Source organism: Podarcis bocagei (genome assembly GCF_964188305.1).
Source record: "Podarcis bocagei genome assembly, chromosome: 4".
Classification (NCBI taxonomy): domain Eukaryota; kingdom Metazoa; phylum Chordata; class Lepidosauria; order Squamata; family Lacertidae; genus Podarcis; species Podarcis bocagei.
In genome coordinates, this window is record NC_138128.1 from 53,935,186 (window position 1) to 53,961,760 (window position 26,575).

General features: G+C 43.3%; 2 protein-coding genes across 3 annotated transcripts in view; one reads left to right on the forward strand and one right to left on the reverse strand.

Annotated features, from left to right (window-relative positions):
- Positions 1 to 26,575, reverse strand: part of LOC308586439 (uncharacterized protein) — a 123,404-nt gene that overhangs the window by 73,270 nt on the left and 23,559 nt on the right. Inside the window, exon 3 of the mRNA XM_081193114.1 lies at positions 10,347 to 10,428. The gene's annotated coding sequence lies outside the window, so the exon portion shown is untranslated. The remainder of the gene's footprint in view (positions 1 to 10,346; positions 10,429 to 26,575) is intronic.
- LOC308586397 (pancreatic lipase-related protein 2-like) overlaps positions 2,054 to 26,575 on the forward strand; it is a 30,861-nt gene continuing 6,339 nt past the window's right edge. The window contains exons 1-9 of one of the 2 annotated variants that reach the window (XM_081193017.1): positions 2,054 to 2,500; positions 14,477 to 14,563; positions 17,158 to 17,206; positions 18,676 to 18,830; positions 21,328 to 21,453; positions 21,859 to 21,993; positions 23,091 to 23,220; positions 25,522 to 25,638; positions 25,721 to 25,834. In XM_081193017.1, the coding sequence (XP_081049143.1) occupies positions 14,561 to 14,563; positions 17,158 to 17,206; positions 18,676 to 18,830; positions 21,328 to 21,453; positions 21,859 to 21,993; positions 23,091 to 23,220; positions 25,522 to 25,638; positions 25,721 to 25,834 (829 nt within the window). In that variant the 5' untranslated portion in view covers positions 2,054 to 2,500; positions 14,477 to 14,560. Of the gene's footprint in view, positions 2,501 to 8,514; positions 8,652 to 14,476; positions 14,564 to 17,157; positions 17,207 to 18,675; positions 18,831 to 21,327; positions 21,454 to 21,858; positions 21,994 to 23,090; positions 23,221 to 25,521; positions 25,639 to 25,720; positions 25,835 to 26,575 lie in introns of those variants that run through there. The other variant, XM_081193018.1, reaches the window with a different exon arrangement.

Consider the following 26,575-nt stretch of genomic DNA (forward strand, 5'->3'; position numbering starts at 1 on the left):
TATTATTATTATTATTATTATTATTATTATTATTATTATTATTATTATTAGAGGGAACCTAACCCATTAGCTGATACAATTGTCAAAAGTGAGTGGCAGAGTAGGGTGGCAGCCACCAACAAACCTCCAATACAAGGATGGAAAGTGGGGGGGGGGGAGCACTAGCACAGCCAGCATGGTGCAAATGCACCAGCAGGAGACCAAATCGGCCCTGCCAATGCATTTCCGCCATGCTGACCTCACCACTGCCTTGCCCCTCTTCTTCTCTGCCAGGGTATGCAGCAGCAAAGCAGGTGACTGGAAGTCAGGTGAATGCCCCCTCCACCATCCACTTCTTCCAGTAACTGTCCAACAACACCTTGATGTCCAACAACACAGAAAAGGATGAGAGGGCCAGAATTAATGTAAATGCTGCATTTACATTCACTGCTATTACATATCACCACATTTTACATGTCTCAAATGCAATTCTCCTGATATTATCACCATTTTAATGCCAAGTCATCTGCTGTAATGTCATCAAATCTGCATTGTCTTGGGGAAAATATGCATGTAAGAGAACAAGAAAGGGTTTTTGCAGCTTAGGGACTATAAACCCCAGGAGACAGTGTGATCTGAAGTTAAATATATGTGAGCAGGACTCATACACAACTTTATGCATTACACTTACAAGTGAGATTTTGCACACTAAACTATCCCAGGGCTTGTGAATGATAAAGCTTTGACAGAATGGAAGTGCAACCAGAACAGGCTAAAAATGTAATTTGTCAAAGGACTTTCTACATAAATCCACCGCTCAGGGACAGGAAAACAGAACTGAAAACCAACCTCCTGCAAGTTACGCACTAGACTAAATGTGATATTTAGCAATCAAAGTCTAAATGACACTATTTAATTGGAAACATAATAGTACTGACTCATGCCTACAGGAGGCTGCCAATTTTCTTATCTCTGGCAGACATACAAACTTGTTGAGTGAAGAGTGTCATTTCTGAATGCTTCACTGGCAAGGGGTGTGGCGTGTGGATAATCCTTTCTGATACATTACAACATGCATTCAATACATAGGACTGTTTACTATTCTGCAGCAATTTACCCTTGGATAACAAAGTAGAAGCTTTTTAGGATTTATTCATTTTATCCTTAGGGAAATTAATTACTCCCCCCCCCAATAGCATATGAGAAGGATTATTTTATTTAATCTTCTATCCCCTAAATTAGAACTCTTTGCCAAGTAACACCTAGCTGCAAAGGGCTTGAGAGACATAGAAACTTAGAATGGGACCTCTTTACCTTAGTTCTTACTTATTATTAGAATTCCCCACCTTATTGTTATTTCTTTATTGTTGGGTGGGTGATTGGTGGCTGCGTCAAGGCCTGTTGGTGGTTGGCTGCATCCCCCCTCCCCCATTTCCTAAATTTGGGGTCCCAAATTGGGGTTGTCTTATACACGGGGGCATGTTACACACAGAAAAATACAGTACTTATATTTCTTTGCACACTGTTAATGTGTTTTTAAAAGATACTGTGAGCTGACATAAGTCCACCTAGTGGAGAAAAGTAGAATATAAAGTCAGATGCAAAATGTAATTCACTGTGTGCATTATGTGGATATTTGCATGTGCAAATCTCAGTTTCAGCTGTATTGGCCTTGTCAAACCAGCTGTACCATCCAACCCTGCTGCCATGTTCCTTACAGCAATTGATCACAACAGCATAGGGTGCTTTGTGGCTCCTATCCACAGGCATTGGAAACTTCTCCTAGTACAGTACCAAGAAGCAGAAGAAGCACAGCAGTGGAATCAGGTGGTGATGGCTCTAGGCATGGAAAGGGGGGCAAAATCTGTTGAGCATTAGTGGAGATCAGAGCTAAGGTTGTAATCCCCCCCGCCAGTTAGACTGCTAAGATTTCTCCAGAGCATAAAGTACCCACCTGCTCTTCAGTTGTCCCACTTCCCTCATGTTCTCCGGAAGATCATGCATGGTTAAAAATCAATAGGTAACTAGAGGGAACTAAGCACCATGGCTGGAAGTATCTATCATCTGTGAAAGGTCGTGGCGGGCAGCATAGTGAGTGAGACCGGTCTCATTTTACAGACTGTTCAATACAAACTCCCTTCCCTACATGTGGTTCCCTCCAAAGAACTTGTTAGAACCTGAATCTTGCCTGTGTAACAAGTCCTCGCTGCTGTGCTGAGCTGCTTATGATGCTCATGGATAAACACAACTACTGAAGCTCAGACTCCTGATGCTTCCTGGTATTAGGCAAGGTTTCCTCACACAGTGAAGACCTTTTCAAAACTCACGGGATAGGGGTGGCCATATGTCCTATTTTACAGAGTCTTCTATTTGTCCAGTCCCTGTCCAACTTAATGATGAAGAACCCTAAAAAGGGAGAGTGGGAGAGACTCTGAAGTTTCCCCTTAATCAGTGAGCACCTGGACAGCAAACTGAGTAGGCAGGCACACAAGTCACCAAAGTTACAGTTTCCCCCATGATGGTGAGATTTATTTCTATTCCTATTGCTTTTATTGTACACTGACATAATTTTTTTTAAGAGTTGGCAGTTTAGAAATAATCTTATAAGTAATAAATAGGTAAATACTTAAATTATAGTAAATGTGCATCTATACACATCTATTAGCATATGCACATTTTATACAAATCTGTTTCCTCTTTTGTCCTGTTTTTAAGTGATGCATCAAGTGTCAAACAATAACTCGAGATGACTCAGAAGCTTTGACATTATAAAACCAATAACATAATTGAATGCCATTTCAAAAACAAAAACAAGCAAGACCTAATGTTATAATTGAATCTATGTATAGTTCTGAAGACACATCATATGTTGGCTGAAACACCTGTGTGTATGTGTGTCCCTAAATTGGACCTCCCATAATTCTCCACTTTTCAGATACAATTTGCCAATATTTTTTAATGTTAGCACTTTACTGAAGATACTATAATCTGCAGTGTGGCATAAGACCCACCAGGTGGCAGTACAGACATGTATCTAGAGAGAATTTTCTGCATTAGCAAATTGTAAGAGCTTGCAAAATTCTGACCGGGAAGATTGCTCAACTCTGAGAAGACCTAATAGGTAGAAAGTTCAAAAGTCCATAAACTGTTTACAGTCTGTTTTTTGTACACTGTCATTGGCATAGATCTGGTTGAAAAGCTTTTGAGCAAACTTATGTTTCTGAACCAGTGTCTCTAATTTTGGTACAGCTGCCTAAAAATGCCCCCCCCCCCCATTTCAAAGATTTTATGGGCACAAAGGGGTACAAAAATGTTGGGGAACACTCCCCAAAACATTAATTCCTTTTTGTTGCTTAGGGTGGGGGTGGGGGTGCTTCAGTCAATCAAGAATATTCAGATACCACTCCTCTCCCAACTTAGTTCTCCTCCACTATGACTACCCAAATGTAGGGCATTCAGGTAGTGATGGATCTCCAGAATAAGCTCTTCACAACCTGATTGGCCTTCACTGATATTGTACAACCACATCTACAGGCAATTGGAGAAGCCAACAGCAGAGAACCACCATGTAAACAGTAGGCTTTTGGAGGGGGGAGGAGAGGGAGAGGGGTTCTCATCTTACCTAAATATTTGTGGGTTTTTTGGGGGGGGTAGCAAAAATGTTCTCACTGAACATTCAGCTCCACTCCATATTCTGCAGTTTGTGTAGCTCATCTCTATTCCTGCATATTTGTATGTTGTTTTCATTTATTTTTATGGACACTTTCCCCTTTTGGTACACATATTTCCCTGGTGGGTTACACTACAAAATTCAGAGAAATGCGAATCATGAATTTTTGGAAGCTCATAGAATTGTAGGGCTGGAAGGGATTCCCAAGGGTCATCTAGTCCACTCCCTGCAATGCAGGATAACTGTGTTCAAGTTTTCCCTTTTTTCAGGAGGTGCAAATTAGGATATGTCCCCATTGAAAGAGGAATTGATCCAAATCTCTCCCCAACTCTTGTGTAAGTGCCCATGCAGTATGAAAGTCTCATCTGTAGGGCAATGGGTATTGGAGGGGGATTTCCAGCTGGTGGCAGAGGACAGAGTGACTCCAGGAGACATAGGTGTAAAAACCCAAAACTGAAACGAAGACTTTATTACTAAATAATAAACACAACCTCTGGTGGGTGTTATTCCTGCAGGCAGGCTACAAAACTCAGCTTTTTTCCTTTTATAGTCATGGCCAGCTGCAGCCAATTAATCCCAGAAACTTCTTAAAGGTATACACACATGTTTCTGTGCCGAATGTCCCCTAACAATGGGTCCAGAGGCTTTGGCAACTGACATCTTAAGGGCAATAGAATAAAACCAATGCATATTGAGTTTTTATAGTAAGTTTCTCTCCTCTTTTAGATAAGAGCATAAGGTGATCCTGCTGGATGGGCCAATGGCCCATTGAGTCCAGCATCCTGTGCTCAGAGTGGCTACTCACAGAATCATAGTGGCGGGGGGGGGGGGCTAGTCAAGTTTTTTGCCCCAGGTGATGCCTCTAGAGGGGTGCCATTGAGGCTCCCAACCCCACCTCTGTGTGTGTGTACACAAATGCATTTGGGGGAGGGCTGCCAAACTGGGTCTTTGACCCGGGTGAAATAAAGCCCAGTTTCAACCCTGGTGACCCAGGTGCTCATAGGAAGTCTGCAAGATGGCTCTAAGTGCAACAGTGCTCTACCCGCCCACCCCCACGATTCCCAGCATCTACTATTCAGATGATTTGGTGCACTGTGGGCAAGGAGATCCTGCTGCTTAGCTATAGTTCCCCCCGTGCCCATGTTGTTGCTCTGTCTGTACACAACACGTGATCAACGACTTTGAAGATACAAATCAGAACTTGATTACAGGCAGGCAGCTGGTTGTCAAATATGCCTCTCCCTCTCCATGGGCAAGTACTCCCTCTGTTTTTGTATAGTTGCCTTCTGTGCCTTGTAGTGCTGCTTCCTGAGTTACAGTGCAGTCCACGTACATGTCTACTTGGAGAAATAAGCCTCATGGAGTTCAAGGAGCTTTCTCTTACTGAGATGCTTATAGAGTTGTAATATTTGCTCTACAGTGGGATGAGTGGTGTGCAGGGTCTTGAAACCTTCATTTGCAGCCAGGGCAAATGGGAGAAATGGAAACGTTACTTTTTAAGACAATTCTCCCCTTCACAAATATTTAAAGAAGGGGTAAGACGGAGGAGAGGGAGAGAGATTAGGGTAAAAGTGGGAGGAGGTGGGTGGGATAGATCTTGTTGATTACACTCAGGGCCTCCCCCCCCCCCAACTGATTGAAAACTAGCTTTGTGACTTCCAGCTGTTTTGGACTACAATTTCCATCAACCCCAGCTAACATGGCCACTGACTGATAAGAGACAATAGGAACTGTAGCAGATTGAGAAAAGCTGGACAAAACATCTGGACAGCAGGAGGTTGGGGGAGGCTGTTTTGGAGCAGAGGTTGGGAAGTGTGGTTTTCCAGATGTTGTTGGACTACAACTCCACTCAGCCCTAGCTATCATGGCCAATGGTCAGGCATGATGATAGCTGGAGTCCAACAGCAGTTGTAGGGCTATAGGTTCCTCATCCCTGTTCTGCAGAGTAAGTCAGCTCGTCTGAAACTAGGTCCTCATCCTGCAGGGAAATGATTGTTGGAGAAATCTGTGGAAAACATTTGGCTGTGATGAACAAATTCAATTCATATTTTGAGGAGTGAGTGCATTATAATTAATAAGGAAAACAACCTGCGCACCTGTGTGCTTTGAATGTCATAATTATGATTAACAGTGTAGTTATTTATGTGGGTGGAGTCTTGTGGAAGCTGGTCTGGACCTGTTGAGTGTATCCTTTAAAATATATTAATACAGATCAGTGAGATTTGATGGAAGTGTGGAACCTTGTGCTCACATGAGAGAGAGAGAGAGATCAGAGACAAACCTAATAACTAAAGGCAAGACTAAAAATGGCAGACTGCTTGGGAATGGCGGGTACTGGCACAACCTTTGTTTCATGGGATTGCTCTCTGCAGCCTTATGCATAGATAACAGTGACAGGTATATGACACTGGGTCTGTTTGTTTTTGGAGCATTGCTCATTAGGCAGGGTACAAATGTGTTTGTAGCACTAGCCTCTGCACTTTTACTCAGAAGGACTTATGCTCAGTAGGACTTATTCCTAGATATCTGTGTTTGGGTTGCAGTCTTAATTATTAATTAAAACAGTTGCCCATTGTTGTGGCAAGTGTGAATATAATTGTGTTCCAGAATGTTAAGTTTTCTTTGGAATTTAGGAGTACTTAAGTTTATTTGATGCTAATAAGCAATTAGATTTCTCTTCTCACAGACAGGAACATAGCAACTGCCTTATATTGAGTCGGACCATTGATCCACCTCACTCAATATTGTCTACACTGACTGGCAGCAGCTCTGCAGGATATCAACATACATAACTCAGCAACAAACTTTTGACAAGCTGCCTGCTTGGTTCCATACACTCACCCCCAGTGCCCCCCTACACTATAAAAAGCATTATTCAGAATAGTGGTTTGCACAACCCACTAAGGAAGATAAGAAATTCAAATTCAAAACAGTAACAATTAATTGCACATTCCTTCAAAATCCTATTAAAACTATTTAGTTTAATTAACTCAACAAAACTGATGAACTTCATCCAGTGATTCCAGCTTTTCAAAGTCTGATAGTCATGTAGACCTCTTGCCACCCCGTTGCCTCTTAGAGCTCACCTAGGTAATTCCTCCCAGTGAGGAAGTTATGGTTTATCTAAAATGGAAGAAGTAACATAATGGTCTTTATGGCCTTGTTGTAGGAGGAGAGAGTAGGGTCTGTGAACTTAAGGCAAGACTCACTGTGGCTCATCTTTGTGCGTTTGAATCTAACCATTGTTTTACCAGTACTGTGTATAGACATAAAGAGGGCTTATACAGTGGTACCTCGGGTTACATACGCTTCAGGTTACATACTCCGCTAACCCAGAAATAGTACCTCAGGTTAAGAACTTTGCTTCAGAATGAGAACAGAAATCGTGCTCTGGCGGTGCGGCGGCAGCAGGAGGCCCCATTAGCTAAAGTGGTGCTTCAGGTTAAGAACAGTTTCAGGTTAAGAACAGACCTCCAGAACGAATTAAGTTCTTAACCTGAGGTACCACTGTACAAGGCAGCTGCTGTATACATTTCAGTGGATAGGGCAGCTCTGTGCATATAAAGCTCTTCAAATGAATGCAGTCTGCTGAGGACTCTGTGTACATTTTGGAATACCTTTGGGGTACCAGATTTGTGATACTGTATTAAGGCATTAATTGTATTATTTAGGATTATCTTAATGCACCCCAGCAAATCTTGACTCTACAGGCTTCCTAACCTCTGATGTGGGCAATTTTTTTTTGGTACTGCACATGAATCACAATGAATGAAATGTCTTTGCATAAATGCATAGAGTCTTTAAAAAGAATGTGCTCTGCTTATGAGATTAACATCATCTGCCTACAGGCAATTATATTTAAACACATGAAGCTAATTCCATATGGTGTAGCTTCTTTAGGTTTAATAGAACATTAAACCACTAATCTGTGTGAAGATTGAAGTTGAATTGCCTTTTGTGATTGTAGCCCAAGGACTAAAAGCATGATTTTGCATTTTGGGTACAGTGTTTATCATTCTCTCTAATAGCACTACCAGTGCAACCTGAAGGTCTAAGATGAGTTGATGAAAGGGAGAAGACAAGTTTTCCATATTATTGAAGTATACTTTCGATATTTTTTTTAAAGAGGGGACCATTTATTTATCCTGAAAAATATTAACTCAATAGTTGTTGTTTTTATTTCTAGATCTTGTATTTTGTATTTTGATCAGGCTGAAATTTTGTATTTTGACTACACTGAAATTTAGCAAAAACTTGCACTTTGCTGAAACACACATGAGCACTTTGCATGAAACACACATTTTGCCAGCTGTAACTGAGAATGCAGAATAAACTATTTTTCCTTTATAGGTGTCATTGGTCAGTTCTTTTAAAAATGGGTTCCCTTAAATGTTTTGTTATCATCATCACTAGAGTTATAACTTTCAGAACAAGAGGGCCTTAGACGGCCCATTGCTCGAGAAAGGTCCAGCCTTAACAACCACAAAACCTTATGCCACCATAATATTCTTACTAATCATGCAGGGGTTTTAAAGGGTTTTTGGTTTAGGTTTTTTCAGAGGCGTAGCAGCCAGTGCTTTTTTTCTTTTAAAAAAAATGTTTAAGGGTACTCTAATTTTCCTACTCATATTCAAATACTGCCCCTCAATGAGGCCAAACTTAGATTCACAAAATGTTATGGGGTATGCATCCCCGTGTCTCCCCAGAAAAAAGCATGGGGTGTAGCTGGGGTGGGGTGGGGCGCACTGCTTTTTTGAGCAGTGTGGGGCTTGTGTCTGCCTGCTGCCTCCCCCTCAGCCACTCTACAGCTCAGAGGGCGGGGGCGGGCGGACTCCCTGCAGTCTCCGCGCTGCTCGAAAAAGCAACATGGGCCTGCAGGGCGCCAGAGCAGAATGCAGCTGGGGCACTGAGATTCCAGCGCGCCCTGCCTTGCCCCGCACCAAGGGCATCTCACCCCACCTCCACCCTTTTGCACAGCAGGTGCGCCACACTGGACACCCAAGTGGATAGCTACACCGCTGGGATTTTTGTTGTTTTGCTATTGTAGGTTTTTACAAAAATATTCTTCCTTGTCAGTTAAATGTATCACTTTCACCACTAGAGGGGCCCTTCTCCAAGTATTTCATTTATAAACTTGTAAAATGCAAGTTTTTCATTTCAACAAGTAAATCATTTCAGGCTGTCTCCTCATACGGATTGCATGCCCATTAATATTAGAACAGCTCCAAAAGACCCCACATTTTTAGCTAATGCATTTGTGGTATCTGAGGCTTGGTTTAGACTATGTGTATGCAATAGACACCTGTTTTTCTGCTTCTCCATTGTGTATCTCTGTATTGTGTATCTCTGATGAAGGAATGCTTCATGATGTTTGACAGGGAAAGGCATAACTATAAATACTAGAAAGGATATCATGGAGCTGTAGTGGGTCATGTTTTCCCTGCTCCCCTGTGCAATTTTTCTAGAAAAAGAGGTGCCAGAACTCACCATGAACCCCTCCGTTCTCTTATACAGTGATACCTCAGGTTACATATGCTTCAGGTTACTTACGCTTCAGGTTACAGACTCCGCTAACCCAGAAATATTACCTCAGGTTAAGAACTTTGCTTCAGGATGAGAACAGAAATTGTGCTCCGGCGGTGCCGCGGCAGCGGGAGGCCCCATTAGCTAAAGTGGTGCTTCAGGTTAAGAACAGTTTCAGGTTAAGTACGGACCTCCGGAACAAATTAAGTACTTAACCCGAGGTACCACTGTAATGGCAATGTCACCCAGTTGAGTTCCCAGAACTGTCTGGCAAGTTCCAGCTGAAAATTTTTTTCCTGGCGTCTCCCCCACCATACATCTACCAGGAGTTTACAGATATGTGTACTATTTGAAATTGTACAGCTGCATAAAGTCTCCATTGCCCTAAGTACCTTAAAGATAATCCTGAGAAATGACAGCTCTTCAGAGCAAACATAAGGGGAAAGTCTGTACTTACATACTGAAACAGCTCCTTGCCATCAGAAACGGTTCATTCAATCAGGGAGACCAGGGAACAAAAGCAGGGTCTGCAACATGCCCCTGTTTCAGTTCTGGGCCCTACTCTTACTTTAGCAAAACTTTTGTTAAACTTTAAATATAAGCCAAATCACAGGGAGTTAATTCAACTGCCTGTCCCTGCCTGTCCCTGTTTTATTGCAATGAACGCCACACAATAAAGCCACAGTGTTTGTTTGTTTGTTTGTTTAGTCAGTAAGCATTCTACATGTTTTGAACTCAGCTCTTTACAAAGCAAAATCTACAATACGCTGAGGAAGAGAGTACTTCAGGTGAAACTGCCTGAAAGATAATTGTGGGGCTAATGAACCCTAAGGCGGTAACTCAGCCATTTATGAAAGAGCTGCCACACTCAAAATGCAAATAAAGTTTTATAAGCACTGACTGACTTATTTTGTGTCTGAGCTCATTGTACACGCCTGGCTACCTGAACTCTCTGTGACAAGTTGAGTGATCTGAGGGGTGGGGTTATGTGTTGAAATGGCATTCAGATACACTATGAAATGCTCATTTGAGCATTCTACCAAAGGCACAATGGCTGGACAGGAATTAAAACAGCAGCCACACACTCGAGAGAAATATGCATTCGTCTTGAGTTTGTCGCCATTTTAGAAATGGTAGGCTTCTGTGACCCTTCTCTAGATGGATGGAGCCTTACCTTTTGGGGGCAGATGAGTTGTGCTTGTTTGTAGTTATTTTGTGCATTGTACCTATTTCTCATTCCCCAGGTTCATTTCTCCCTTGATAAAAATGATAAGATTTAATTATCTGTTGGTCGAAACAGGTATCCCTAGCAAGGCAGATAATGTGTTTAACAAGGAGCCCCATACCGTGACTGTTGTCATATCAGTGTTGCATGGGTAAGGTTATTAGGTTTCTATCAGCATGACAATCAGAAGGGCGTGAATGACATCCTGAGGCTTACAAAGGCCTCATTAACCATGGGAACAGTTGCAAAACCTTAGGAGACCGTATGCATCAGATGTTTGTAAGTTTTAGGGCTGACCCAAGGTGAAAGGCAAGATGGCATCCCCTCCCAATTCCACATACAGAAGCCAGTCAGACAGCCCACATGTAGTACACATAGCCCTGTACCACAACATCTTAGTATCACTCACTGCTGCCCAGTGTCTGCTGCCTGAGGAAGACACTCCACCTTGTCTAATGGTGAGGCCAGCCCTGGGTATTTTAAGTGGCACTTAGGACATTCATACAGTTGTTTACTATCTATCAACTGTGAGACAGGAGATGTAACCTCCGCCACCCACACTCTCCTAGACTGGATGGATGTCATATAATGCCCAAAGCAAACCAGTAATTTGAAACTGCAATACTGTACTACACATAAATGAAACACAATAACCTCCATACAAAGAAAAATATGAACATCATCTCCCCCTTCCACTTCCCAGATGTCAAATAAGTATTCTTATTCATATTATATTGTATGATCCTCACTCAACTTTCTTCACTATTATCCGCTAACTGGGGATTCCAGTGTGGATGGCTGTTGCTGCATGGTGCCTCCGTAGTGGGTCCAGGGAGGCTGCCATCTTCCAGCGTGGCCAGGGGAGGAGATAGCTGACACTGCCAACCTCCAGCTGTGTTGGGCCCCCTTGTAAGGGTGGGCAGTGACCACTTAGCCAATTTCTCATTCCTTCACCAGGGATCTTCTGTATCATATTGTTACACACCACCTGAATCTCCACTGAGTGACTATATAAGATTCCAGGGGTTCCAGATGCTTATTATACATTATACCCCAAGAGTGTCTCTCATTGGTCCTCTCATAGCTTCAGCAAACTTAAGTGCAAAATCCCAGTCTCTCAGTGCAGCCATCTCTAGCCAGCACTGCATGGAGTTCTGCCTACTTCCTCCTACTTATTCTAAGAAGTCTTTGCAGAAAACAACTCATCCTGGTCTACTTCCAGCATTTCACCATCTCTCTGTGACCTCCATTTCAAAAGACTCCTACAAAAGGCACTTTTTCCTGTGGAGACATCATGTCCCCTGGTAGCCTCCCTTTTCGTCAGGGTAATGGCTCTGCTAACGCCTTTGTTGTGAGTCGAGGACCCACCACCCACATAGGGATAAATAAGACACAAGGACACATATATTTAGGTTAATGGGCTAAAGAAGGCCACAACTTTATTGGTTACAGCATGTGAGTGGTATTGGCTTAGGCAGTGGATCAAACAATCTATATATGACTCCACCCCACTCAGCAGGGAGTCATCCGAAGGTTAACAACCAGTGGTAGAAGCTTGTTGATGCAAATACAACTGGAAGCTACCCCTGATGTCACTGGGGATCATGCCATGGCCTTAGCCACCAGCAGGGCATTGGACAGGATCCATGACTGCCGGATTCCTTTAACAGAATACCCAACAAAGGGAGGGGTAGGTGATGGCCACAACTTGCCCTCCAACACACAACACGTATTCCAATGCCTAACCGCCAATACCTGAAAAGTTGTGACGATTTGCTACGAGGTAGGTGAAAAACCAAGAGGCTGTTGCCAGTTTGCCAAATGGAGAAAAATTCCTACCAGTCCCCCTGGGCAACCAGGGTAACCAACCAAAGTCCATAGCAAGGTCAAAAGCATAAATCTGACCTAAAGGGAGGGTGGGCGGGTGATCCGACGACTCCAGGCAGCAGCATGAGGGCACGGTGCTGCTGTGGCTGCTTGAATGTGGCTAAACCCCTATTGGCTGGCTGATGGGCGCGGTGCAGCAGCCGGGAAACTGATTCAGGGGGCCGAATACGCCCCCCTGCCAATGCGGGAACCGGCTCCCGCTCACAACTCCTCCCCTCTGGTAGCAGGAGAGGCTTTCTTAGATAGCACCTCTCTAAACCATCTCCTGAGGAAGCTGCCTTGACTTCAAGCCCCGCATTTACAGTGGAACCTCGGGTTGCGAACGTGATCCATGCAGGAGGCACGTTCGCAACCCGCAGTGTTCGCAACCCACAGCACCGCATCTGCACATACGCGGATCACGATTTGTTGCTTCTGCGCATGCGCAAAGTGTGATTTACTGCTTCTGCGCATGCGTGAGGGTCAAAACCTGGATGTAACCCATTCCAGTACTTCCAAGTTTGGCGTGGTGCGCAACCCGAAAATGGGTAACCTGAAGCGTCTAGTACAGTGGTACCTCAGGTTACAATTTCAGAAATTATGGGGTGATCTTGGCACCCAGGAATTTTAGTGGTGATCCTTGCCCCCTGCAAACCCATAACAATATCATAAAGGTAAAGGGACCATTAGGTCCAGTCGTGACCGACTCTGGGGTTGCAGCGCTCATCTCGCTTTATTGGCCGAGGGAGCCGGCGTACAGCTTCCGAGTCATGTGGCCAGCATGACTAAGCCGCTTCTGGAGAACCAGAGCAGCGCCCGGAAATGCTGTTTGCCTTCCCGCTGGAGCGGTACCTATTTATCTACTTGCACTTTGATGTGCTTTCGAACTGCTAGGTTGGCAGGAGCAGGGACCGAGCAACGGGAGCTCACCCCGTTGTGGGGATTCAAACCGCCGACCTTCTGATCAGCAAGTCCTAGGCTCTGTGGTTTAACCCACAGTGCCACCTGCGTCCCAAACCATATCATAGTAGTCTTCATAACCCAAAGGAGATAAGGCACAAACAAACAAACATAATTTTAGAAAGAGAAAGCAGTCAGGAAGTCCAGAGCTGTACTGATGCAGCAGGCACAATATTCTCCATTTTGGAAATATTAACATACAGTATGTAATAAATGGCCACCAACTCGCAGAGAAAGCATCTGGTTTCTTTCCCCCCCTTCAGTATTGCTACATCATGAGTTAATTTCTCTGCAAGGGCTATTCACAGCCGAAATTATTTTTAAAGGACTAGGAAATTATGCAACCACATCTAGAAACATAGAAAGCTGTCTTATCTTCTTTGGTGATCGCTTGTAGCTGAGTAAGGTTGTCTTCCATGAAAACAGTCTTAACAGTGAGTCTGTAAGTGACTGTGGAGGCCAGTTTTGGATCCACATGTCCTTCCACAGTGGGGACATAGGTTTCTGGGCAGAGTTGATCATTGTGAAGGTCTGCCAAATGTGCCTTCGTATTAGCTCGTTTCTCCTTTTCACCCTGAGCTTGTTCATCTTCAAAGTCCATGACACATTTGGTAAAGCCTGTTCTCTAATTGGAGTGCTAGCAGGACAGTGTCTTATACTTCAAACTGTTGGCCCACCCAACCCAGGATGGTGTACGCTGCGTGGCAGTGGCTGTCCAGGATTTGAAACAGGCCTTACATGGAGAGGCTGGGGATTGAACCTGTTGCCTTCTGCATGTAAAGCAGATGCTCATACCACTGAGCTACAGGCCTTCCCCATTAAAGTTTCAAAAGTAGCACAGGCCCTGGGTCCTAACTGGATAACTCTTTACTCATAGATGAAGAAGCATTAGGTAACTCCATATTTCTCATCCCCACAGTCTCTTTCATCAATTTAAATACACATGTGACTTCAGGAAGTAACATACAAAATATTAGCTCCTCCTATGTCTGTTATTAAAGTAAATGGTGAAACTTCAGAGGGAGTCGGTCCACAAACAATGAGTCAAAGATGACAGAGGCAGGAGGGTGAAGCAAGCAGGAAGGAATAGCAGAAGCCCAAATATTACAAGCTGCCTGGCTGTTTCATGCATATAAAACTGCATGGTTAGCATCCATAGAAGGAAAATACACTCCTACCAACTTGGATCTTCTCCAGACATATCATTTCCGGAAGAATATTCTTTGTCACTTCACTCTCTCTTATATGCACAGGAGGGAGAGGATGGAATAGCACAGCAGCAGGAGAGAACCATCTGAAAGGAGATTTCACAGCATTTTTGAACTTCAGGCTTTAGAATGGTAAGTGAATGGTTATACATACTGATGTTCAGGGTAATTTATTTGATGTGGAAAGGACTATTTTCTGTAAAGAGAATGGAAATGCAACTGGGAAACTAGGTTTTATTACCCAGTCTTAATATGGAAAGACAACCAATGATATTTTTAAAAATACAGTGGTACCTCTAGTTACGGACTCAATCTATTCCAGGGTACCATTTACGGGGTGCCTGAAAAGTCCGTAACTAGAGCAGTGCTTCTAAGCGAGCAGCGCAATAGAAGACTTCTGCACATGCGCAAAGCTCGCAGAACGCTTCTGCGTGCGCACACATGGTGAAACCCGGAAGTATACACTTCTGGGTTTGCTGCGTTCACAAGCGGAAAAGACGCAACATGAACCTAACGCAACACGAGGTATGACAGCAGTTTACTGCTGTAAACTGAACCAAAAGGAAATGCCAGAATTCCTAGCATTTGAAGGTTATGTGGAAGACTAAGGCTATGTGGTGGTGAACTAATGACATCTCCACATTCATGTGCCTTCTGATTCATATCAAATATTTTGCAGTATGATTCTCACACCCACTCCATACTATGCTTCTTAATTGCTATCTTGGTTCAATTCCAAGAAGCACTGCCATAGTGTAGGAGGCCAGGAATGAGGATTAGTATTTCATGTACTGCATTTGATACTACTGCCTGCCTTGGTTTACAAGTGCTTTGCTGGGTTTTACAAGCCCAAAGACTTTTGCCACACAAGAGGAGGGTTCCTTTCTATCATACAATACAATAAAAAATAAATTAAATAAAAAAAGTAAAGAGCAAAGAAAATAAAAAGTCCTCCCTTCTCACAGGTGAATCTTAACTCTTATCCCACTCAGAACTCTCCCAGCTCACACCTGGGAGCTTCCCTTTCTTCTTCCAACTTCCCAGTCTGAGATAACTTCCCTTCCCTGCCTCTCACACGTGGTCCTTTACCTTCATGTGTGTACAATCCCCTCAATGATCCAGAGTAGAGGACACCAAAACAAGGAAAAGAAGAAGAAAAAGAAGCAGGAATATAAAAATAACAAAAAATTAATAAAATAATAATAATAATAATAATAATAATAATAATAATAATAATAATAATAATAATAATAATTTATACCCCACCCATCTGGCTGGGTTTCCCCAGCCACTCTGGGTGGCTTCCAACAAAACACTAAAATACAATAACCTATTAAACATTAAAAGCTTCCCTTAACAGGGCTGCCTTCAGATGTCTTCTAAAAGTTTGGTAGTTATTTCTCTCTTTGACATCTGGTGGGGGGACGTTCCACAGGGCGGATGCCACTACCGAGAAGGCCCCCTGTAACTTGGGTTCTCACAGCGAAGGAACCACCAGAAGGCCCTTGGCACCGGGCCTCAGTGTCCAGGCAGCATGATTCTTCTTAAAGAAGAAAAAGGGAAAGAGGGAGAAATAAAAAGGGCTTCCAATTCTCTGTCAGTTATATACATATAAAGGTTATTCAAAGTATTCATTCCAGACTGAAATGCAGCTGTTCCTCGTTCTGCTAGGTGATATTTTCCCAGTCTCCAGATCCAGACATCTCAAGTTCATTCATTTCCCCTTTCAAACAAAAAGTCTTAAAGGGCTTCTCCAATTATTATTATTGATAAGTGTCAAAAAGTCTTCCCCAGTCCAGCATAACAACTATACCTCCAAAAACGCCAAGAACCATTCCTCCATGTTGAAAAGTAATATATCCTTCATCTTTAGTCACACAGAAGTCTCTCTGCTGTGGTCTTTTATTAAAACAGTGATCCATAGCTGAACTGTTTTTGTTTTTTTAACTCCTTCCATTTCTGCTTCTTTCATTCTTTTTTCAGGAATGTTGCCAGAGGCTTGGTAGCTGTTCCCTCTAAATTCACTCCAAATTGAGCACACAATGCTTTCTTTCTCAGCTCTTTCTCTACCAGCTCAGAATATTTCTTAATCTCTCCATCCGTGGTTTCATTGCACTCCTCTAACATCATTAACTCCACCCCTTGATTGGTTCACTCCTCTAGGCACCTGTGTGAAGGTCCTCTCCATTTCACCATCTATTGCCTCTAGCTTTAGCGTTCCACTCTCCAGTTCTGGCAGTCCTTTATCAATATTATTCTCCAAAGGATCTGTGTCTTCTTTAACCTCATCTTTTCTGGTCCATTTTCATTCACCATCTTGTCCAGTAATCGCCGCATGATGCAAACAGTCCAACAGTGCTTTTGTTGTACTAAGTATTCTTGGTATTGTTAACAACTCACTCGCCACCTTAGGGGCTTACAGTCTCCACCTTAAAAGCTCAAGTCTCCCATCGAGACAGGCTTTGTTTTTGTGTGTCACATATCTAAGCCCCAAAGCATCCCAGTTATGTTTGCTACAGAGAAGAGAATAAACAGCACCCACAGTATTTCATGTCTAGCTGGAAAGGATATAAGGTCATGGGGGAAGGGGACCTTGTACTGTGCTGATATTGGCTGCACTGTTAAGTAACTTGTATCAGCAAATGAGTGGTTCTGGAATAGTAAAACTGCCACAGCATAGATGTATAACATCTATTGCATAACATGTATATTTAAATTTATTGCAGATTCCTATAGTTTGGATTGGTGCTTTCCTCCTCCTTGGCACAGCAGAAGGTGAGGCAATACTTTACACATTATGTATTTCAAGAGAACAATTTCATGATTAGACAAACCAAGCTAAAGCCTCTCCCAGTTTGCCACCAAATGGCATCAACATCCTTTTGACTGGCAGAGAACCAAAGACTGAAACATTCTAGAAACTCACTGTGTAATTTGTAGCATGACAATGTGACATTTAGGGGATGCACCACAGCTCAGTGGTAGAACATCTGCTTTTCATGTGGAAGTTTCCAGATTCAATCCACAAAATTGCTAAAGCAGGACTGGAAAAGATTCCCTTCCTGAAAACCTGGAGAGCCACTGCCAGTCAGTGTAGTAAACTAGATGGACTAGTGGCAATACTTCCGAGATGTTTGACTGAAATTTAGTGACAACCAGGCTCTTTTGTTACAGTTCTGTGTGGACAACCTTTATTCCAGGATAGTAAACATATGGAGGAAGAATAGGCTTTTATTGTCAACCTCTACACATTTATTAGGTTTCTGCACAGAACCTATGCATGTACACATTTACAGCATCCAACCAGAGACATCCGTAAAATGATCTGTGGACACACATTTAAACATATGCATTCTTACAAGAGCAATGGGTCAAATGCAGACTATGCTACTTAAGTAATGTCTAGCCTATCCCATTGATTTTAATGGGAATTAAGATATGGTTAACTTCTTTATAATTTATTTTAATTCAACAGTTTCTATATTGCTTAATTACAATTGTCTTTAAGTGGCTCACATGAAACTCAGTGCATAAAACTGTTGATTATGATTGGTTTTGGTTAATAAAAGAAGAATTTCCTGAATTCCTGTCTGGTAAGAGAGCTACAGCAGAGATTTAAAATCACAAAACTTCCAGCAAAGTAAAGCATGGGAATGTAGGCAACTAGACTTTTAAAATATCCCTTTTTAAGTTACTTACAAGGTTCCCCCTGTATTCCCCTTTAGCACAGAAAAGACCATGCAGATTGGAAAGTTTAAAAATGTTTTTTACTTACAAACACTTTCAAAGGTCAGATTCATGTGCTTTTCCATACAGCAGCAAGAGAAGAGAGGAAGTAAAGCTTAGCTTCAAAATTGGTGGTAAAATGGTTCTAAACATGTGGTCTGGGCTTGGAGTGATTAGCCCAGACATCTTCTCTGGTCAGATTCACATGGTGGAAGGGAGTGAATAGAGAAACTTGACTTCCTTTGTTCCAAGTTAAGCGTGCGTGACCTAGTTAAGTCTAGCAGAATAGCTTGATCTATGGTCTTAACCCCTTCATGCATTAACTAGAGCTAAGCATGTTGGTTATATGAGGCTAATTTATACCACTAAAATTTAGACAGTAGTCCTAACCACATTTACCTGTAAGTGTAGATCAAACTCACTATAATAATATGAGACATTTGTAATAGGTGATGCTATAGGTGATGCTATGTTGGTGAATACCATGTACTTAACAATTTGCCTTGCATGCTCTCTAGCCAATGAAGTCTGCTATAAAGATCTGGGTTGCTTTTCTGATAATCCCCCTTGGTCAGGAATACCTGGGAGAAAGTTGTTTGGCTTACCAGCATCTCCTGAAAGCATGAATATATCTTTTTTGCTTTTCACTAGAGAGACTGGGAATCTTTCACAGGTGAGACAACCTTTTTTAATTGTTTATTTAAGAACTGTTGGCAATATATGTGTATGCCTGTATGTGCTAGGCTTGATCCTGTCTAATCAGACAATGGCATTTGCTAAGACAGAGATTCTCAGCCTCCTTTTCTCACCATTTGTATAACAGCAACCATCTGACAGGGTTGCCATGCCTGTGAATGACAGAAACTATGAAGCTCTTTCCACATTGAAAATGGTATCTCAGGCATAGGCAAACTCGACCCTCCAGATATTTTGGGACTACAATTCCCATCATCACTGAGCACTGGTCCTGTTAGCTAGGGATTATGGGAGTTGTAGTCCCAAAACATCTGGAGGGCTGAGTTTGCCTATGCCTGTGGTATATAATTGCTAATGAGGGATGGGAGAGAAAGTCAATTCAGTTCTCATTTGAAAGCTAACTCACCTGTCACGCTTTCCAAAACAAATCACAAACTGAAATGCAACCGTACTTTGAAATTCACACTCCTCTGAATTTTGCAATGCAGTTCTCCAGCCAAGAATGTGCACAGAAGTGCATCTACTCATGTAAAGTGTGCACATAATTGCATATATTACTGAAAATAACATAGAAAATGCATCATAACAGAAGAAAATGCTTTGGAAAAATGTGTACTTTGGGCAAATTGCATACAAAAATGTGCCTATTGGGAGAAATTGGCAATAAAATGCTGAAGAAGTTTCATGATAACTTTTTTATATTAAAAAAATAGCTTGCAAATGTGGAAATATGGAGAGCTGAAGATTGGGAAAATGAGAAACTGAGAGAAACTGATACAGACATACAGTGGTACCCCGCAAGACGAACGCCTCGCGAGACGAAAAACTCGCAAAACGAAAGGTTTTGCCTCGCAAGACGAATTTCCCTATGGGCTTGCTTTGCAAAACGAAGCTTGCCCCGGGGACAGCGGGTCTTCTCTTCTGAAGCAAGGGGCTGCGGGGAGATAGCTATCTCCCCCCAGCCCCTTGCTGCAAAAGACGTCCGGGGGAAGCGGGGAAGCGAAGCGCTTCGCTTCCCGCTGCCCCCGGACCTCTTCTGAAGCAAGGGGCTGGGGGGAGATAGCGATCTCCCTGCAGCCCCTTGCTGCAAAAGACGTCGGGGGAAGCGGGGAAGAAGCGCTTCGCTTCCCGCTGCCCCCGGACCTCTTCTGAAGCAAGGGACTGGGGGGAGATAGCGATCTCCCTGCAGCCCCCTGCTGCAAAAGACGTCTGGGGGAAGCGGGGGCGAAGCGCTTCTTCCCCGCTTCCCCCGACGTCTTTTGCAGCAAGGGGCTGCAGGGAGATCGCTATCTCCCCCCAGCCCCTTGCTTCAGAAGAGGTCCGGGGGCAGCGGGAAGCGAAGCGCTTCTTCCCCGCTTCCCCCAGACGTCTTTTGCAGCAAGGGGCTGCGGGGAGATCGCTTCTCCCGGTGCTCCGAAGCCAGGCGGGGGGCAGGGGACACCTCCCGCCGCCGCGGGGACACCTTTTGAAGGCAGGCGGGGGGGGGAGCAAAGACTTTCGCCCCCCGCCCACCTTCAGAAGAGGTCCAGGACCTCTTCTGAAGGCTGGCGGGGGGCAAAAGTCTTTGTCCCCCCTGCCTGCCTTCCCAGGGGCTTTTAAATCGCCCCGGACAGCGGAGAAGTCCTCCGCTGTCCGGGGCGATTTTAAAATGCCGCCCGCCAGCATTTTAAGATCGCCCGGACAGCGGAGAAGTCCTCCGCTGTCCCTGGGTTTTTTAAAATGCTGGGGGTGGGAAGAAAAGCCCTTGCCCCCCCCCCAGCCTTCAGAAGAGGTCCGGGGACAGACTGTCCCCGGACCTGGTCTGAAGGCGGTTTCCCTAGGAACGCATTAATTGATTTTCAATGCATTCCTATGGGAAACCGTGCATCGCAAGACGAAAAAACCGCAAGACGAAGAGACTTGCGGAACGAATTAATTTCGTCTTGCGAGGCACCACTGTATTCACTCTTCCTGATGGATAACTAATTCATTACAGTGGTAGCTTGGGTTAAGAACTTAATTCGTTCTGGAGGTCCATTTTTAACCTGAAACTGTTCTTAACCTGAGGTACCACTTTAGCTAATGGGGCCTCCCACTCCTGCTGCACCACCGCTGCATGATTTCTGTTCTCATCCTGAAGCAAAGTTCTTAACCCGAGGTACTATTTCTGGGTTAGTGGAGTCTGTAACCTGAAGCGTCTGTAACCCGAGGTACCACTGTATAGGAATTGAGATATATACGCTTGTAAAGCAGGCTAGAGATGAGCTAGCATTGAAATCTGTATTGCCAAGGAGCATATGAGTCACTTGAGGATTTGGAAACCTCAGATTCTAGGATCTTTTCACAAGACATTAGTGCCAACAGTTGAAAAATCAAGCACAATTCTAGCCAGTAGAACTTTATGAGGATGTTGGTACCCGAGAATAAGTGAGAAAACATTCTTTGCTTTGAAGTTCCTTAAAATAAATTAATTTTATATTTTTAATTCCCAACAGAAACTGTTATACACCGAAAAATCAACTGTTCAAAATTCTTATTTCTCTCCATTGAGGAAAACTCACTTTGTTATCCATGGATTTACCAGTACTGGAAAATATGGCTGGGTTGTGGAGATGTGCTTGGTATGAGATTTATCTTGACTAGTTTCCTTCTTCAGTTAGGACATGGGGAACAGGTGAACATTATGCAAACACACAGGCTCACAATAATAACAATGGGAATCAGTAGGTCATTTTGCCTTCTTCAAACTCGGGGGATGCATTGGTTTGCAAGAGTCTTTGGTGTCTTGCTCTAAAATCACACCTTACTGTACAGTTGCTGTCTACTTGTTGTGCACTGTGACCTGGATTGTGTAGGCTAAACTGTGGAAGGTGGGCAGAAGGCTAGCCCAGCTTCTGGGTATGAGATTGGACTACCTAGTTTTTGGATCCTTTGAAACTGGTGATCAAGTACATTTGAAAGAACCACCAGTGTTGCATTAGCAACCTCTAACATATTACTTTTTCTGAAACATACATGTGATGTAGCTGCTGGTGAAGGTGGAGAACGTAAACTGCATTGCTGTAGATTGGGAAGATGGTGCCAAATGTACCTACTTCACAGCCGCAAGCAACATTCGTGTTTTAGGGGCTGTAACAGCTTATCTTATCAACACTTTAGCGGTAAGTATGATGTTACGTTTCAGAGCCAGATACTATATCCTACTAAATCAGCTCTTTTTAAAAATATATATTTTATGTTTTTCTCTATAGGTATAGAAAATAAAAATGCATATAATAGAAACATTATACATGAAGAAGATTCTAAGCAGATAGCAGACCCAAGTATTTTCAAATAAAATCCCAAATCTATTTTGTTATAGTAGCACCAACTTCCCCATATGAATTCAGCCAGGTCAAATGCAGGTGCACCTCATCTTATGTAAGAGTTCAGTTCCAGGGATTATGCATAGATGTGGAAATTGCATCTTGCCAAACCCTTGGATCCACCCCACAACTAGTCAGCCTGCCTTCTATAAGGGGGGAGGGAAAGAGAGGACCCTCAGCATTCCCACAGCCAGTGCGCTAAGTGGGCATTGCCCCACAAGCAAGGCTAAGAGCTTCAGAGCTCTTTTCGCACAAGGACCGCTTGGGGTTGCCCACTGTGAAAAGTGCTTTGAAGCTCTTGGCCTTGTCTCTTGGGGAAGGCCTGCTCACTGTGCTGACTCTAGAAGTGTTAGGGATACTTGCAGGAAGTCGAATTGTTCCATGGAGTCTCAAGAGAACAACCCTACCAGTCCACCTTCAACTGTGTATAGCCAAAATTGTGCAAGTCAAATGTACTTGAGATGAGGTATTACTGCATGCTATAAATGGATACCAACTTTGTATGTAGCGTCCTAGATTTCTTTCCGTTCCCACTTTATACCCTTTTATGTAATTTTTGCATTCATTTTTTCACATTCTGCTTTTATTGCACTGCCAACAAGTTGCACATACTGTACAGTTTTATTCATCTTTTGAAGCAAGGGCGGTATGTCTTGTTTCACTGCTTGAGGAAAAACAGGAAGTGCCCCCCACCTTGCTTCTGCTGCCCCCGCCGAAGAATCCTTAACTTATCCAGTTCACTCAATGCAGCCAGTGCGAATATAAGCCCTGAGTCCATGTCAATTGCATTACAGCGCTTGTGCAAAACTCTCTGCTGCATAATGTAAGAATGATGTCTCCTTTACTAATCATTTGAGCTTATATATTCCCCACCCCCATTCTTGAATCACTAGGAAGTGTATCACTATTGTCCATCCAAGATCCACCTCATTGGTCATAGTCTTGGTGCTCACACTGCTGGAGAAGTAGGAAGACGACTTCGAGGCAATACCAGACAATTTTCAGGCATTGGCAGAATAACTGGTATGAATTCCTATGAAACTGCATTTAAAGCACATTTCCCCCAAAGAATCCTAGGAACTGTATTTTAATCCCACAGAGCTACAGTTCCAAGCACCCATAGCAAACTACAAATCCCAGGATTCTGTTTGGGGGACAAGAGATGTGCTTTAAATGGATGGTGTGAATGCCACATGAGAAAGCTTGATTGGTGAAAGATATTCAGTGGGAAAATGTGGGATCTCATCTGATTGATAAAGGCAAACCAGATGCTTACCAAGCTCGTTCAGCTGCAACATCACTAGGAAATGCTGGAAGTATAAGGACCATTGATAAAAATGCACAGTAACACAATTGCAAGGCAAAGCTTTACATCATATCAGTATAGCTGACTGAAAAAGATGTCATACATTCTGCATTTCATCTTTCTCACCACATTCCAGCCATGCAGAAGATTGGCAAAAGAAGGTGGGAGTGAAAAGGAAGGAGCTAGCAACAGGGAGTAGATGTGCTTTATCCTGATTTTTAGGACAAAAGATACTGGGTGGGCAAGGAGGTTTCTATAGTTTCATGTGATAGCAGACCATCATTTTGAGCCTTATTTGCTGTGTCAGCATAAAGGCCTGGTGTAGATGTTACTGGTGAAGAAATTTAAAAGGGGTTCCTAGAACGGAGGTAGCACTTCCAGAAACCCAAAGAAAAGGGTGCAGGCTGCATGTAAAAATATAGGCCTTCATTGAAATAAAAATGTTCACAGGGACAGCCCAAAAAATAAAGAGGCTATGAAGTGACATACAGGAGCATGAACTCTTATACACTTCTATGCTAGCCTGTGATTACAAACAACCAATCAAAGGATTAGAACAACTTTCCCATAGCAATTACAATCCATAGTCATCATTTGAAATCAATCAGAGATCCTTAGCTAACCTACCCCAACCTTCTCATTATAATAATATGTCATTAAACACTGCCATCCTTCAAGAACTAATTTAATTAATTTTCGATTAATTAAACTATTCCTTACCTTTCTACAAACAACTGTTATTAATAATTTATTATTAATATATCCTTTCTCTATGTTAATTTAAAATTAAATGATACTGTTCCACCTAGCTAGTCTCCTTTCATGTATTCTCAATTTCTATCCTTTCATATTCGAATACAGAATTTTCTTAATCTCCACTTAAAACAATCTGGGTTTTTTTTCTACTAGGAGGAGTTGGTGAGGGTTCATATATGGATTGCTGAAGAGCACTGCTAATATGTCCGCTCACCTTTTCCAGTGGTTGGGGTTGCAGCCAGGCATCCAGGCTGCTGCAGTGATCTGGCAGGGGCAGAGATTGACACCCCCTTCGTGCCATCCCAACCACGTCATGGGCACTGGGTGGGGCCACACCCAGGGGTGGCCCTGCTGTCCAATCAGCACTGGTAGGGGCGTGGCCGTGGGAAACATAAACCACAGTGCAGCCAGGGGCCTCTCCTCTCTCACCCTTTGCCGAATCTCCCTACCCACCCTCTTTTTTATGCTTTGCAATGACACAACCCTGCTATGGACAAATGTTGTCTGCAATACTGTTGGGATTGGGTAGGAATTTTTTCCACTTGGCCAATTGGCACCAGCCATTTGGTTTTCGCCTACCTTGTAGCAATCGTCACAACTTTGTGAGCTTAGGCATTGGGTAAGCCTTTGTTTGGATGGAGGGGAGGTTGTAGCCTCTACCTGCCCCTCCTCATTAAGGGTATCCGGGGGTATGGATTCTTTCTGATGCCTGGTTGTGGGCTAGGGCCATGCCATGACCCCAATGGGGACCCCTCAGGGTGTCCATATTTGATGTAAGTCATAGGGCTCCCCCTATTGGTGGTTTACCCTTAGATGGACTCCTGGCAGGAGTAGAGATATAGTCTGGCTATACCCAATGCCTAAGCCAAACCACTCACATCTGTAACCAATAAAGTTGTGGCCTATTTGAACCCATAAACCTAAATACTTATGTCCATGTGTTTATTAACCACTAGGGAAGTGTGGGTCACGGAGCCTTGGCACACAGCAAATATGGAGCTCTAAAAAACCAAATAGAGTCCTAACACAGAGATAAAGGGAGACAGAAAAATCTCCTTCATTACCATTCCTAATCAGGATGCAGAAGTGTCTCCCAAGTTTAGGATCTCAAATGTTGTTGGACTACAGCCTCCATCAGCTCCAAGCAGCAAGGCTAATGGTCAGGGATTTGATGGGTTGTATTCTTGGACCCAGAAAAAAACAAAACAGGTTTGCTAATGGATTTGGTTTGCTAAAATAAACTGGACATTTATTTTTTTTAGGCTTGGATCCAGCTGGGATAGGTTTTGAAGGTTTCCCTGATATGGTCAGGCTGGATCCTTCCGATGCTCAATTTGTGGATGTCATACATACCAATGCTGGAAAGTTTCCCACAATAGGTAACTGCCAAACACACATGAATTTTGTGCTGAAAGTTGAAGCATGGAGCAAACCATTTATTGCCCTATGAATCTGTTTCAGGATTTGGTATGTTCAATGCCACTGGTGATCTTGACTTTTACCCCAATGGTGGAAGAGTTATGCCAGGATGTGATGATAAGAATACAACACTAGTTGAAACTGACTTTGATACAGGTAAGCCTGTCTGCATTGTTTATAGCAGGGGTTGCAAAACTTTTTGGACCAGTGGGCATAGTTCAAGTTTTGAAAGTGTGCTGGGGACACCAGTCACAAGTATGGCTGCTATGGGGAGAGTGCCATATCATAAAATTAGAGAGACAACCATCCTGACTTTATGTTTACCTTGGGAAGTCAGCTATGTCCTACTGGTTCTAACTGTGGAAATCACATAATAATGATTACACACAGAGGTAACAACAACACCAGGAAGGTGGCCACATCACACACATTCTGATTTCACAGAAATCGCTTAGAAAGTACTTGCACATTTTGCACCATAACTTTTTTCTAGGAGGGCTAGAGATTTGAAAGAAAGAAGGAAGGAAGGAAGGAAAGAAAGAAAGAAAGAAAGAAAGAAAGAAAGAAAGAAAGGTCAGAGTCCAAGGCAAAGGAACCAGTGAAGGTGTTTGTGGGTACCATGTGCCCTGGTGAGCCCTGGTTTATAGCATATACCGTAGTTTTCGCTCCATAACACACATTTTTTTCCTCCTAGAAAGTAAGGGGAAATGTCTGTGCGTGTTACGGAGCGAATGCTTCCCTCCTCCGTGGTTTCCAGCGGGAGAAGAGCCGCTGAATGGGGAGGAGAGAGGGACAGAGTGCCTGCTTCTTTAAAGGTGCAAACCGGGAGGGGAGAGGAGCCGCTTACACAAGTGTAAGCGGCTCCTGTCCGCTTGGCTCCTTTAAAGCAAAAAGCAA